Raw genomic sequence first — 15175 nt, forward strand, 5'->3', positions numbered from 1 at the left:
ACAGCGCCACTACGGCGTCAAAGAAAAGCTATTATAAATAATTAAATAAAATGTACCATTTTATGATAAGAATAATAATTTTGACTTGCGTGTATTCGCGTTTAATTACAATTTAGAGGTTATTCTGTAAGCAGCAAACAGTGAGTTGCGCTTAGTTTTGAGCAAACCAACTTTACTAGCCTTCACCAGCCAAGCTTAGCCGTGTTAGGCCTACGAGCCATAAAATCCACAATCGAATTCAATGTCAGCGGCGTCTAATGAGTCAATCTTCATAACACACGCTAGTTGAGAGAAAGCGATAACCGCAGTCACTTCTCCTAGCTTGCGAACTTCACGCGTTACCGCGAATCGAACCCAGTTTTGTGCTAGGGTGAGCCGTCGCTTCGATGGGTGCCGCCATGTTTGCCGACGCAAAACTTTTGGGGCCGCTATTTGGGCTCCCGCTAAATCGGTGAAATAGCGTTCCCAACGCAAAACCCAAACGCAGTTTGCGTCTTGCGCATGCGCAGTGGCTTCGACGCTATTCCTTTGGGGCCCCAAAAGGTTTGGGGCCCCTATTTTAAAACTCTCTATTGGGTCCGATTACGCCCCACAGTGTGTCGAATTGATGAACAATGCGCCGCAAACGCATAGGGAGCTGAGCTCCCCTTCGCTAAATTGCCGTGTTCTCTGTAACGGTGATTGATATTACACTGGCCAGTTCGGCCGGTGTATATAGCAGTGACCCACAAAAGAGGGATCTGATACACTACGTTGTAGCAGCATTGAAGCAAAAATAAGATTCCTGTGTTTTTTGTCACACTTTCGCTGCCCGGTTTTCTCTCTGTTGGCCTTGAGGCGCATATTCGAGTACTTGCTTTTTTGCGGGAAAGAAAAAAGCACAAGCAGAAAGAAAAAGCAGATCTCGTGCCGTCCCTCTCTACTAACCATTATTTATTCGATGTGACACTTAGCACGACACCGAACTTTTATATGTTTCTTTTGGACGGGCCTCTTCAATTTTTGACCGTATGACGTCTGCGAATAGACATTGATCAACGTCGGAAGAAAGCAAATTGTCGGTAAGCAGACAAGAAAAAAAGAACAGGCAGAATCTCAGCTTCGAGTTATGTAAATCATGCGTAAGCATTTCCTAGGACTTACGTGGTGTTTCGTATAATTGCGAGAACGACCGCGAAGGAATCGTGAAATGGAGTAGCGCGGTTGTAACACTGAACTGTTTAGTGAGACCTGCACGAGACGAGTATATAGAAGCAACGTCCACTGGTGTTATAGATAGCCCGCAGTGGATGTGGACGTGGGATGAAATGACGAGGGAGATGTAGCAACTGAAGGAAATATATGCAACATTTTTATTTGGTACACTGAACCACTACGAATCGTGCTTAGGCGGCGGCTGCGTCTGGCGTGGCGACGCGGCCCGCATCTTGAAAGCGATGCGCGATGCCGACAGAGAGCGCTGACTGATAATAGCTTCGCGCGCTGTGTTCTTGACGCGTAGCGTGGAAGAGAGACGCGCGGGCCCGTATCTTGAGAGCGATCTGCGAAAGCCGCAGAGTGCGACATGTGGCGAGTTCTCCGTGAGCACTGTGTTCTCGCCGCTTCCTTGTCGTTGAAGCGAGAGGCAGCACTCAGGTGAATTCGCTAGCTGCTTCGCGGTTGGGTAAGCATAGAAATGCTTGCGCATTTAAAAAAAGGTCAGAAATCGAGAAAGCCTATCTAATAAACAATAATAATAATGCCTCGCTGTCGCGCATACCTGTGATAGAAATTAACTAGACTGAGTACACACTGTCAAAAAAGCTCTCCGTCACGGCCCTGTATAGTGCCAAAACTACAAGGTAGCGTCGCGCTTCTTCATTCGTTTTTTTTTTTTACATCAGTTGTGGCTCTCTAAGGCTGCTATCATTGTATGACTGTCTGTTCTGCTATTACAGAGGTGTCTTATGTAATAATACAGCGTAAATTATTAACACTCCTCCTTAGTGTCCTCTATGGGCCACAGGAACGGGTCAAAATCATTTTCTCCCCGTTTGCTGCATCCTCATATCGGATCGACGGATTTACACCACTAGATCTTGCTATAGTGTTCAGGTGTGCGGCACCTTATTTCCACTTATTGTGCCACCTAGCACTGCAATGCGCCATGAAACTCTGTTCTCTTGAAAAATGTAAAGCAAGAAAAAATCCGCACACGTTCTACGGAAGCAGAGCACACGGATCACAAAGGATGAGCGTCTGATTCCAGCAGGTGTCAAATTTGGAAAGCTCCGCGGCGCCCGATCTCAGAGGCAACAAAATTAGCAGTGCGTGAAAAGCTTGCCCGCGCGGCGCAGAGTAGCCGAGCGGCCCCGATAATCTCCGAGGACAGCTGACGTGGGAGAAAAATTATGCGAGCTGAGTTGGGAAATTGCTTTCCTACGTTACCGAACAATTAAGCCACTCACGCAGTGACCAAGAGGCTTGGCAAGGCAGCAAAGATGCAGAAACGAGAGACGGCTGGCGACGCTGCCTTGGAGTTCCCGCACTAACTCGCTGTGACGTCATGGATTTTGACGACGTCAGCTCAAAGTTAAATTTTCTATCGATAAAAGTGGACTACATTGTATTCTCAAGGAGCCAAAGACTGAATTTAGGAAGTATCGAGAACTGCTGCTGAGCCACAATTGGTCGAAAGGAAAAAAAAGAGTAAAATACTTTGCATTCTGTGACGTCACACTGACGTGGCGCGAAAGTTAAAAAAAAAATTGCAACCATCATTTTCTTCTCTAGCTATCATTCCGCGAGATTAACGAAAATATACGCTGTTGGATGAGTACTTTATCAGTACATGCTAATTTCTGTTTATTATTAGCGTCTTTGTCAACAACGGGAATAGTTGGCGATATCTCCCCGCGATCCAATCACCTGTTGGCCCGCCGCGGTTGCTCGTGGCCACGGTGAGCACAAGGTCGCGGGTTCGATTCCTGCCGCGCCGGCCGCGTTCTGAGGGGGGCACGAATACAGAAACGCTCGTTCACTCGTGTATTGTGTGCACGTTGAATAACGCCAGGTGGCCAGTATCAATCCGGAGTCTTTCCACTACAGCGTGCTTCGTAATCGGGCATAGTTGCTTTGGCACGTGGAACCCCAGATCATTTTTAGTCATCTCTTCGCAGAGAACGGTCGCATGCCTTCTGCAAGCGCAGCGATTCGTGTAGCTAAACCTAACCTTAGCTTTTCTTGCTCTTGACGGTGGCTGATTTGTTGGGGAATAAATGCTACACAGAGCTAGTACTCTCTATCATTTATTCGTCTTGACTCAAATGAATTCAGAGCGTGCTTTTGACTGCCATGTTGTTGATGCAACACTGTCTTGGTCCCGTTGACCGTGTGAATGCACCCAAACAGATTCACTTAGCATATTCGTGAAAGGGTTGGTGGCTTTCCAATCAGGTGTGGTTCTGCAGCTTCGGTTAGGCAGATTATTTTTTGAGATGAAGTGACAAAAATAGAAGCATATGAGGGATGTCAAGAAGTTAGATAGCGACCTTTGAGGTAACGCAGTTTGAAGGATGACTGTCGGCGCGTTTATTGCGAGTTTATTGCATTCCTAGCTGTCACTTTCGGGACCTAATGCGAATGGTCAAAACATTTCTCATGTGCGCAGGAGCTGACGCTGTCTGGTACCGTGCCCTGGTGATGACCATCACAGGTAAGCAAATGCAAATTTACAACGTGGCCTTCCACATATTGTGAACAAGGGGTGTGCGACTTGCAATTTTGAGGAGCGAATTGGTATCCAGTAGTTTCCCAAGAATCAACAACCGATCTCACCATTGAAATGAAACCGTGTTCACATCGACACGTCATTACACTGCACGCAGGAAGCGCTGTTTAGCGGAAGAAATGGAGCATTAGGAGGAGCAAATAAGTAGTTTGTTCGCATACTCAGGATTCATTGGTGAATGCGAAATTATTGCGGGTTAGAAGGGAAATTCTGGCTCCCTGAGCAACGTAGCATGCTCCACTTCGTAAATTCTCGTATTCTACGTCTACTTTTGTCCCAATGTTATGCTTAATTGCACACAGTCGGCGATGAGATATATGTTCGAAAACTACACGTATTAGCGAATAGTGCCTGTTTGATCTCTTTGATTTAAAGAACGAGACGGATAGGCACTTTCCGATTCGTTATTCGTTAAAGCTTCGCATATTCACACACCCTTATTGTGAAAGCTCGAACACATCCGCTCCATGTAATCACCGCTCCCGACTTCTCTCTCTCACCTAGAGATAGAGAGACGTGACGGAGAGAGAAGGAGCCGGCTCCCGGTACTCGTGCTGCCATCTGTGGGACGCGTCGCCAATCGTAGCATTTCTAAAGAATTCGTTTACTCTCTCTCTCTCTCTCCTCAGCCGCTGTTCTCACCGCGCGCGAAGTACGAATCGAAAAATTCGCCCAAATTGTTGCTCCCGGAGCAATGCTCCATTGCTCTCCATTTCGAAGACGCATTGCGCCGCTAGTTGGTTTCTGAGTGTTCTTTCGACTGTACTGGAACGAACTCCCTCCGCGAGAGCGGGCGCACTTCGGAGCTCGCGCCAGCGCAGGATTGGGAGAGGAGGGAGAAATTGAGACGCCGAGCATTGGTGGCGGTGGTTCCCGGCAGAGGGCGTGTGGTGATGCGCGCTCTCGATGACAAATGGAGGCCAACGCGGAGTGGAGAAGGGGAGAAGAGGGCATAGAAGGGGGTGGGAGTGTGGACGCTGTTTACATACGTCTCGGGGCTGCCGCCGTGAGAAGAGCGCGCTCGAGCACATTCCCGACCGACGGGCCTCCCTCCGAGTGGTAGCAACGGCGCTTCGCTGCGAGCTCGCCATCTGCCGCGTTGTCGCGAGGCAGACGAAAAGACAGTGCGTCTGCTGATTGTAGGATACACAGATTTGAACAGCGTAAATCGATAGCGTAGATATGGGAAATGTATACCTTAGATACCATCTTAACCCTTTCAGTGTCGCGTCTCGCAGGTTTTTTATTTATTAATTGTTATTATTGTTTTTGAAGTGCAGCCCCTGCCTTAAGTATTATGTTCGGATACCATTAAAGGATTACAGCGTCTTTTTTTCGGTCGTGCAGAAATGGAAAAAAAGCGAGTAATGTCAAATGCTCTCTTGGTGGGGTTCTCGCATTCCTGTGTCACAAAAGGAGTGTCAAAACGAACATAGCGGCACGGAAACGCGGTAATGTACCGGTACCTCAGTGACGCTGAAAAGGCTAAGACATTGTTAGGGTATTTTGTACTTGTATCGTTGTGCATTCGGCAATGCATGTATCTGTGTTTTCGATAGAGCAACAAAAGTATCTCGTATGTTAAGATACGAGATATTACTGTCACAAGATCCTTGAAGACGCCTGTATAAACGAACGCAGATATTTCAAGACAGTACTGCTTCTGTCTGTTACCTTATTTTCTCGTGGTCCTATCCGTTAGCGCTTTCTTTCTTCTTCCACAATATGATAATGAGTTTGTGTGTGGAGCCATCGATTAAAATATTGACCGCCCTTCCACTGCTGTGAATAGGGGTGCAAGCGAAGCTCAGGAATCGCGGGCGGCTCTTCGTTGCCGTAACGCCTCGGATTCGCGCTCCCTTACGGCGAGCCATTTCTCGAGCGAATTCTCGGCGGCGTTCATCAAACGGCGCCTGTTCTTCGGTCAAACACAGGACGCGCGGCCCGCTCCCGCTACCGTTCCTTCAACACAGCCTGCTCTACGGCAGAACGAACCAAACGCGGGCTCCCCAGCTGACTGCTGGGCCTGAACGCGTTTCTTCAGTACGGTCTCCAGCGCCTTGGAATAAAAGTTAATGCAAGTTTATTTGACACATTTATTGACTGTCCAACGTGTGTAGTGAGAGGTGTAGTGAATACAAAACATGCGCTACGAAGAAGCCACAAATTAAAACTCGCTGCGTTGTTGTTCCTTCTTTGCATAGAACTAGTTCATCATAGACCTTGAACGCAAGGACCTGCAGGGACGTGCTTACATTAACGCTATTATCGCGTAGCTGCCGACTCTGATAGGAGCATAACCCGCAATGTACCAACATCACCAACAAAGGAAAAAAAAAGAAAAGAAAAAAAGGTAAAATTGATTTGCTGTCAGAGAGCGCTTCTGGACAAATGAAGCAGTCGCTAGTTGTAGTGCGATATGCTGTCGGCCTGCTGTACAGGAGTGTTTTCTATTATCTTTTTCCAGTGTCCCCTTCTCAACATTCCAGCAAGACGCGAAAGACTGCCAGTCCCTTACCACATCTGCCACAGACAGGAGGCTAGCCACCACCAGCAGTCGACAGGTGAGAGTGGGTTTACGTAGTCGTGTCCTATTCTTAGTCGGCAGAAAACGACATTAGTTCGTTGAATTAACTTAATCTGTAACGAGATTCCGTGGAAACCAGCTAGCGTGCACACGTACATGGTGCGCTTAACTTTGTGTGCATAAGGCTCGGTTTCATGAACATTTTAAGAAACTACCAAGCATTGGCTTGGCGGACAATGCGTGAGTTTTCTCTGACTCTCAATAACTGAATTTCGAACGTCAAGGAGGCATCTATGCCAATCTTCGTTATGCTTACTTCGTGAATAGTAGTGTTTACAAGGTTATTGTCGATTTGTTCTGCGCTTCCTACGAATGCATCCCCTAAACATGGCTACCGAGAAATTTCGTTTAGGCATCGAAGTTCCAATCACAGTGACGTCATTCCTATTTACAAAAACATGACTTCGTATGCTGGTGCGCACGACTAAGGTGTCGGCAGACGATGAGCGTCGCCGACGGTGGCCGGGTTCAGCTGTCGAGTCGGCTACAGTCGACAGTAGTTGGATCTTTGCTGGCTCGCGTCACTCTGGTGTTCTGTGGCGGGAAATTCAAATCAGTGAGCATTATATGACTCGCTGGTACACCTGGGGGGCCGGAATGGAGGTAAGGTACTCGCAACTCGACTGTGGTGATGGGGTCGAGGGCGTTGCGCATTGGCGGTAGCAGCAGACCGAAGGTCTCAGCGTGAAGCCGCTTACTCAAAGAGACCGCGTAGTTTCTTGCGTAGCAAGAGCTGCTTCGTCGTTAGGGCGACAAAACTGTCGATTCTAAGTCCTTGGAAATGCCCGTGTGACACAGGGCTAGCGGCGGTTCTGAAACTGGAGCGTCTGGGTTTCTACATTTATCGCTGTTCTGGAAGACTTCATGTCTCGCTGTCCCCCCATTCTTCCTTCGCTTATATTTTGTAAATTATTTGTCGCGTTGATCGTGTTCTTTACTCATCGTTCTTCCTCTAGAGCAGGCGTATTCGTTGCACCTCTTCTGGCGGTAGTTGCCGGCCAGATATATTCTTTTTCTTTTTCTCTAGAGATAACAAAACGATAACAACTGCTATCGTTTTCTTTCGAAATGTAATAGATGTAAGTTTGCGTGATTGCATGGTGCCACTTCCCCCCAAAAAAGGAAAACTTGAAACCTGGGTAAATGCGTGCAGCATCATGGCTGAGGACGCCTCGTTTCGCTTGGAAAGGTGTTCTGGGTAAGGCTTGTATGGATGGGTGCTGCGAGCGTCCCCTTTGGAACGGAACGGTGGGTTACGCCACCAAGCTCTTGTTATTATATTGCCCAATGTCCTACCTATGTTAAAAAGAAAAGGAGAACCGACGATAAATTCCCATAACCAAGCTTTCTGAACCCCTATTATGAACTTTGCTTTCACGCGCCTGCGTTGTTTGTCGTTTCCCTACCTTTCTTCCGCCAATCTTCCAATCGCCCCTTACTAATCTCTACTGCGGACGTGTTTACTTTCCCCCTGCTCTCGCTGATCCCAAGGGCTTCAAGGAGGCCAGAGGTGCTTAAACCGACCGCTGGGCTAATGTCTTCCCATTCTAAAACATGCTCCGTAGTTTCCCTAGCTTTGCCGCAGAAAGCACGTGCTTCTTCCTTTTTGCATCTCGCTTTATAAATGTGTGTTCTAAAACATCGTGATCTCGCTTCGAAAAGTAGTGAGGTTCGCTTTGATTTATCATAAATTCCTTTTTTCTGATTTCCTTTTTTTTTCCTTTTCAGTAGTTACTTATAGCAGATTTTTTCTTTCCATTGCCGCCATCCATGCGATTATGACTCTGACTTTCCGCTTGACATTCTTTGTTGCCATGTCGCTCACCATAACGGTCATACTTGCTGCTAAGCTTCCTAGTTCTTTTCCTCCACTGCGAATAAATGTTTTTCCTCTACAAATACCTGAACACTCTCCCAGCCCATTTACTTTCTTCCACATTCCTCAGTCGTTCTTCATAATTAATATTACTGCGAGCTTTCCTCACTTCAAAATTTGTCCAGCCCATATCACCGTGCATAGCTTCAGTTGTAGTTTTTCCGTGAGCGTCCAATGCGAGGCGTCCCACTGGCCTATGGTTGCATCGAGTCTTGATTGTATCCCTGATTTCAAGCAAACAACCACATTTCCAAATGTAAGTCGTGGAAGCATTATACCTTTCCACATACATCGGATCCCCTCGTACCACTGCATGCCCATAGTGCTCTGTGTTTCATTATGGCCGCATTTCTCTTCCTCTTTACTGTTATTGTTTTTCCTGTGTTTCCATATATCTGTTGCCTTCGCTTGTCCATATACCAATATATTTATATTCTTTTACGCGAGGTATGTCCTTGCCCTGTATTGACACTGTCTGTTCACTGTTTTCATTGAATACCATAACACCTGATTTTTTTAACGCTAAATTTCAGACCTAACTTATCGCCTTCCTGTCCACAGATATTAGCCAGACGTTGTATATCACTTTGCTTGTTAGCTAGCAACACAATGTCGTCCACATAAAACAACGCTGGAAGCTGCTGCTGCACTAGTGTACCCGCCTGTTTGTATGAGAGATTAAACATGCTATTACGTCCCTCTAGCGCCCTTTCCATCGTCAGCATGTAGACTATAAACAGTAGTGGGGGCACCCCTGCCCCAGTCTCTTGTTGATATCAACTTTCTCCTCGCTCCTCATCCCTTCCCATTCAACGCAAACGGTATTTTCTAGGCAAATCTATCTCAAAAGCTGCGCACGATCGTCGCCTAAGCTTTCCGCTTCCAGAATATCCCCCAAAATGTTGCGGTATACGTTGTCATACGCTACTATATTGTATAAAACAGCCACATATAACGATCTCCTTTCTACTCTTGATACATTTCAATACACTGAGTAAGGACAAATAAGTTATCATCCAGACGCCTGCCTCTTGTGAAGCCATTCTGAAGTTCTCCCAAAATACCATTATTCTCTGCCCATGCTTTCAGCTCTAACTGCCTGCATTGCTAACCTGTATATTACCGATGTAATGGTCAACTGTCTATACGAGTGAACGCCGTGTCTCTCCCCCTTAGCTTTACAAATTAAATTAATTCTGCTTTGTCAGCAACTGCCTGGTATTCGTCTACATTCTAAAGTTTTCTTTTTTTTCTGCTGCTTTTTCTGTATGCGCTCTCTAGTGGCGAATTCGTGAAATCGCGTCGGCGCATACCGGGTGATCCGGGGGCGACCATGATTGGATGAAACCCGGTGCGCGTTGCCGAATTTGTCATAAGAAACTCGTGATACACTGTTTTGTACACCGATGGATTCAGAGTAGCCCGCAAGAAAGTTTCCCGTCTCCTCCTTGTATTGCTCTGTGACATTGGTTCGTTCGACGTCTGGCAACGTGCTCTAAAGCACGTCGCCACACGTTTAACGAACCATTGTCAAATTAAAGTACAAAGGTTTTTAGTTACTCAAGTTCGCTGGACGCCTGACGACGTCCCTTGAAAAGAAAGAGTGCTAGGACTTATGCTTACTCATCAAGTCAAAACTTTCCGCTTGGTCATTGACCAGAATCACTTGTGTGTCTTCTAACATGCCACTTGACTAATCGAATTTTCGTCGAAGTGTCGCCTAAATGGCGATGAGGTAGATGGCAATCAGGCGCAGGAATTGCCTGGACTACCAGCGCTTGTATGTTTTTGTCTTTTCCCCTTCTTTATCGGTTGTAGTTCAGTAGTGTGTAAAGTGGTGCAACATTTGCTTTGCCGTTTCAGTGGTCGTGGGAGTAGTTGCCTACGAGAAATCTAGAGACGATAATAAAGCCCGGTGAGCACAGTTTAATCGACTTATTCTCGCACTAAAGCGTTAAGGCTTTCTTCGACGCAAGGTGTCAGAGCCGGGACGCTCTAAAAATGATCCGGTCAAATATGCCGCGGGGAAGAAAGAGCAGGCAGCTTTGCGGCATCTGACGAGGTACCGCTATCCTCGTAAAAGTTTGCTGGTTCTCCTCGAGGAAGTGGTAGCCGAGCTAAATTCGTTGTTTATTGAAATACATAACAATAAATGAAAATAAAGGCAAGGGAAGTGATGCTGAACGCCCAGTCTGCTGACGCCTGAACGGTGGTCAGCAGGGGGGGAGGGGGGGGGCGATGGTGGAGTGAAAATAGCAGAGTGGAGTAAAGAACATAACTATTTACAGAAATGACGTCATCACGCTCTACTCACCTTCCTCCCAATCCCGGGAAATGGGGAAACACTGGCGGAAACTGCGGTATCTGCGCCGGCGCATGGTGGATGGGACCTGTGGAAAGAAAGGGAAAGGGCACGTGTTAGACTAATACGAATCATCAGCAGCCTATTGTGTTCACTGCAGGACGAAGGCCTCTCCCAGCGATCTCCCATTAACCCTGCCTTGCGCTAGCTCATTCCAGCTTGCGCCTGAAAATTTCGTAATTTCATCGTCTTGCCTAATTTGCTGCCGTCCTCGACTGCGCTTTCCTTCCTTTGGCACCCATTCTGTAACTGTAATGGCCCACCGGTTAGCTACCCTACGAATAGGCCTGCCCAGCTCCATTTCTTTCTCTTCACGTCAGCTAAAATGTCGGCTATGTCCGTTTGCTCTTTGATCCACACTGATATTTTCCTGTACTAACGTTACGCCTGACATTTCTCTTTGCGTGGTCCTTAATTTGTTTATTATGGATAAGACAAAGATAATGCTCAGTAGCCTGGCAGGGGAACAAGAAGTCATGATCGCCAGTCAGACTTTAGAGTTCGTGCAGGAGGACGTTTACCTATGTCGATTACTTACAGGGGACCATGATTATGAGAATGAAACTTAGAGAAAAATAAAAATGGGTTGGAGTGCGTACGGTAGGCATTACAAAATACTGACTGGAAGCTAACCACCGTCGTTGAAAATAAAAGTGTACGATAATTGTATCCTACCGGTGCTAACATATGGGGCGGAAACTTCGAATTTAACAATGAAGTTCGAGAACAAGTTAAGGACCGCGCAAAGAGCGATGAAACGAAAAACATTAAGCGTAACGTTAAGAGACAGGAATAGAGCGGTGTAACTTAGAGATCAAACGGCGATAGATGATATTGTAATTCACATTAATAGAAAAAAATGGAGCGGGGCAGGCCATGTAATGCGTAGGATGGATAACCGGAGGATCATTAGAATTACAGAATGGGTGCCAAGGGAAGGAAAGCGCAGTCGAGGACGACAGAAAATTATGTGGTATGATGGAATGAGGAAATTTGAAGGTACAAGTTGGAATAATATAGCGCATGACAGGGGTAATTGGTGATCCAAGTTTCTGCGGGTTAAGGTCCTCCGTCATTTGTAGCAATTGAGCCCCAGTGTTCCAGACAAACAAGTCCAGACAAGTCCACTTGTCGAAACGCTGGCTCCAGCATTCACCTTGTTCACGTTTTGCTCATCGTCTTGAATTTCCATCTCCCGCATTCCCCGTCTTTTCCCTGAACAGGACAATGTAATATGAAAATCAAATTTTGTTGAAATATTCACCGTTGATCCTCACTTCTAAGCCTTACCAGTTGAACAGCTTGAATGCTTCTTCTAAGCCTGCAGTGAGTAGCATTGGAGATATTGTGTCTCCTCGTTTGACCAACTTCTTGATAGGTAATTTTCTACATATCTTGTGCAATCTTTGTAGATATTTCCCAAGATATTAACGCATGTCTCTTGTACTCATTGATTACGCAATGCCTCCATGAATGTTTGCATCTTTACTGAATCAAATGTCTTTTCATAATCTATGAAAGCCATATACAGAGGCTGATTGTACTTGGCAGATATCTCAATTACCTGACTGATCACATGGATGTGATACATTGTAGAATCTCCTTTCCTGAGGCCAGCCTGTTAATTCCTGCTACGTATTTGGTGAAAGCGGAAATCAAATGTCGTTTGGTTACAACAGTCAGACGCTCTTGATGGTTGCAAGGTGGCGACTCGGGCCAGTTTGAGCTCTTTTAAAGTCCAAGCACAAAGACAGGAGCGTTAGAACTTGAAAACAAAACAGGACACACTGGGCTTAGTGTGAAGAGAACGAAACATGTACCGATATTCGGAGGAAAGTAATCACTATATCCTGGTGCTATAAGCTGAAGGGCTGAAGCGTCTGTAGTAACTTGAATTCGCGAAGCTACAACAACGAAAGAATGGCACGTGTTACGATCAAAATACAGCATTATACGATAGGTACCTGTCGGCAGACAATATTTGAGTCCATTTCAGCAGATTGAAAATCAGCTGGGTAAATCGCGTAATTCATGGGACGGCCCCCAAAGGAAGAGTAGACGCAAGCGACAGTGAGTGGAATGGTGAGGTGTTCCATTCGCGGGTATGGGGATACCTCTGACAGGGGACTTTGTCTTCTGCTTATGGTGGAGACGGTCCCGCTCAGTAGTCTTGCAGACACCAAACCTCCTTCCTAATTTTTCCCCCTTGAAGTAGACCGAGTTTGAAAGTGTTTTTGTGTACGTACAGTCGACATCAAAAGTTCGCGAAAATTGTAAATATCCTCATTGCCTTGACACTCTGATCATAATTTAGGTAAGAGATGTTCATATTGTACAGCAAGTTATCCGCTGCCGCCTTAGATTCAAGGATAGATGCGGCTCCATTTAGTGCATTCTTTTTACTGACCTGATCCGACAACTTTAGAGTACAAGGAAAATTATATTTTCCAACTGTCCCTGAATTGAACCCAAGTATGATGTCCGTTCGCAAGCCCATCTAGAACTTTCGAACGCGAGCTTCATCACCTGAACGTCGCGCCGCCTTCTGTCTCCTGCCACTGAAACAATGGCTTTCCCTCACAAACGTTTCTGCAAGGCCGCTTTGCCGCGTCATTACCCACATAAAGGTGAAGCACGCTTTACAGTTGATACCATTGTCGCTCGCGCACGAGCGCGAAGCACACGCAACTGCAGCGTTCTGCTTGCTTGCAATTGTGCCACTAATTGTTCTTGAACACAGGTAGAGTGCGCCATCCATCCGCGTACCAACCGGCGTTACTCGCTAGCACTCTTTCCGCATACATATTCATTTGCGCCTCGACTCAACGCTCCCCGCGTTCGCATTTCATTCTCTCCCTCTGCACATCGCCCCATCTTATCCCTCGCTCCGTTCTCAGCGAATGCTTCGGTCCGCGTGGTCTTTTTAAGTTCCTCTTCTTCGCTTCTTTTGCGCCACACTGCGCACAGGTATAGCAGCGGAACTACGAAACTACCGGTGCGCGCGGCCGGGATGATACTGCACGCTCTCGTCTCGCGCCGATATTCATATTGCACGCGGGATGGGGGGGGGGGGGGGGGGGGGGGGGAGCGAAAAGCGCGCCGTCTCTAACGAAGCAGAAATAGAGCGGACAACCGTTTCCGGCCGTCGCGCGATTGGCCGCGGCGCGGAACGATGATGACTTCCGCGATGCGCTTTCTCGCCTCCGTGCGCAAAACGAGCGTCTTTCCCTCGCGCACACACACACACACACACACACACACACACACACACACACACACACACACACACACACACACACACACACACACACACACACACACACACACACACACACACACACTCTTTCTCTCTCTTCTATCCACTGCCGCCTCACGATAGCGGGAGTTACGGAGCTACGCTCCATCAACGACGAAAGATGGAAGCAGGTGAAAAAAAAAAGAGATTGGACAAACCGTGCGTGTAAAGAAAAAGATAAAGCGATGGGAGACTGCGATAAGCGAGGATATGGGGATGCAATAAAACCGTAAAAAAAGGGGGGAAGTCGCATGCGCAAGAATGACGGCGTCGCAATATGGTGGAAACAGCTCGGAGAGCGAACGGCCGCTTGGGAACGCTAGTATCGCTTTGCGTGCCTTATGCCGTAGGGCATAAAAGCTTCGCGCGCTCAGTGTGGCGGAGAATATGCATGCGCGGGAGAATGAGGGATAGAAAAAGAGAAAGGAGCACCCATAAGGGCGCAAGGAAGCGTCGTGTGGCCATACGCCACGCCACGCCTGGCGCTCGCTCGTTTCGATTTCACGCCAACGCGCTTGCTTTGCTGTCCTCCCCGCGCGTTTGCGTTGGCTCTACTTCATGTGCGTATGTGGCCGTATACTTTCACGTTCTTCTGCCCTAAGGCAGCAGCTGCTGGCTTATGACTTCGGGGGCGCTGGCTATGTTTGTGTTGAAGGTAACTTCAACTTCTTGGGCGCCGCCTGGTACCAGGGGCGTTTAGGCGGCGGTGTACCAGGGGCCACCTGGTAAACCGAGCGCCTGGTACCAGGCGCCTGCTACCAGGGGCGTTCAGGCGGCGGTGTACCAGGGGCCACCTGGTAAACCGAGCGCCTGGTACCAGGCGCCTAGTACCAGGCGCCAACCAGGCACCAGGCGCCTGGTACCAGGGGCGCCCAGGCGGCGCCCAAGTTTCTCATTGCAACGGCGGAATATGCAATGTAGTGTCGTTGTGTTATCGCATCCGACTTTGCGGGACGCGCATAGACATCGCGCAAGAAAGCGAGACAGCACGAGCTGTACTAGGAGAAGAAAAAAGGACCGCACGGAAACAGACCGCGTTTGCAATGACCACCACCTACGGACAAATACCCGAGAAAGTGGACGGCCACGTCTGTAGCGGGACTTGTTTAGCAGAATGCATTCTACCTCCCCAGGAACCACTAAAGCTAGGAAGCGTGCAACATTCCCTATTTCTTCTACTTCGAAGCAACGTCAAGATTTGCATTTACCTATCTCGTTCCTCTGAGACATGGGCTTAATTGACAAGCTCTAGGCTATGAACGTTTGAGCGGTTACCTTTGTCTTGC

The 15175-nt window shown here is 47.6% G+C and overlaps 2 protein-coding genes across 2 annotated transcripts in view; one reads left to right on the forward strand and one right to left on the reverse strand.

Annotated features, from left to right (window-relative positions):
- Nucleotides 1-6333, forward strand: part of Trs31 (trafficking protein particle complex subunit 31) — a 106578-nt gene extending 100245 nt beyond the window's left edge. The window contains exons 7-8 of the mRNA XM_075672947.1: nucleotides 3650-3694; nucleotides 6237-6333. Of these exons, the coding sequence (XP_075529062.1) occupies nucleotides 3650-3682 (33 nt within the window). The 3' untranslated portion in view covers nucleotides 3683-3694; nucleotides 6237-6333. The remainder of the gene's footprint in view (nucleotides 1-3649; nucleotides 3695-6236) is intronic.
- The window catches only part of LOC142560685 (tyrosine-protein kinase transmembrane receptor Ror-like), a 325714-nt gene that overhangs the window by 33489 nt on the left and 277050 nt on the right, over nucleotides 1-15175 (reverse strand). Inside the window, exon 5 of the mRNA XM_075672939.1 lies at nucleotides 10547-10622. Coding sequence (XP_075529054.1) covers nucleotides 10547-10622 — 76 coding nt within the window. The remainder of the gene's footprint in view (nucleotides 1-10546; nucleotides 10623-15175) is intronic.

This window comes from Dermacentor variabilis, chromosome 10, assembly GCF_050947875.1.
Source record: "Dermacentor variabilis isolate Ectoservices chromosome 10, ASM5094787v1, whole genome shotgun sequence".
NCBI classification, from domain to species: domain Eukaryota; kingdom Metazoa; phylum Arthropoda; class Arachnida; order Ixodida; family Ixodidae; genus Dermacentor; species Dermacentor variabilis.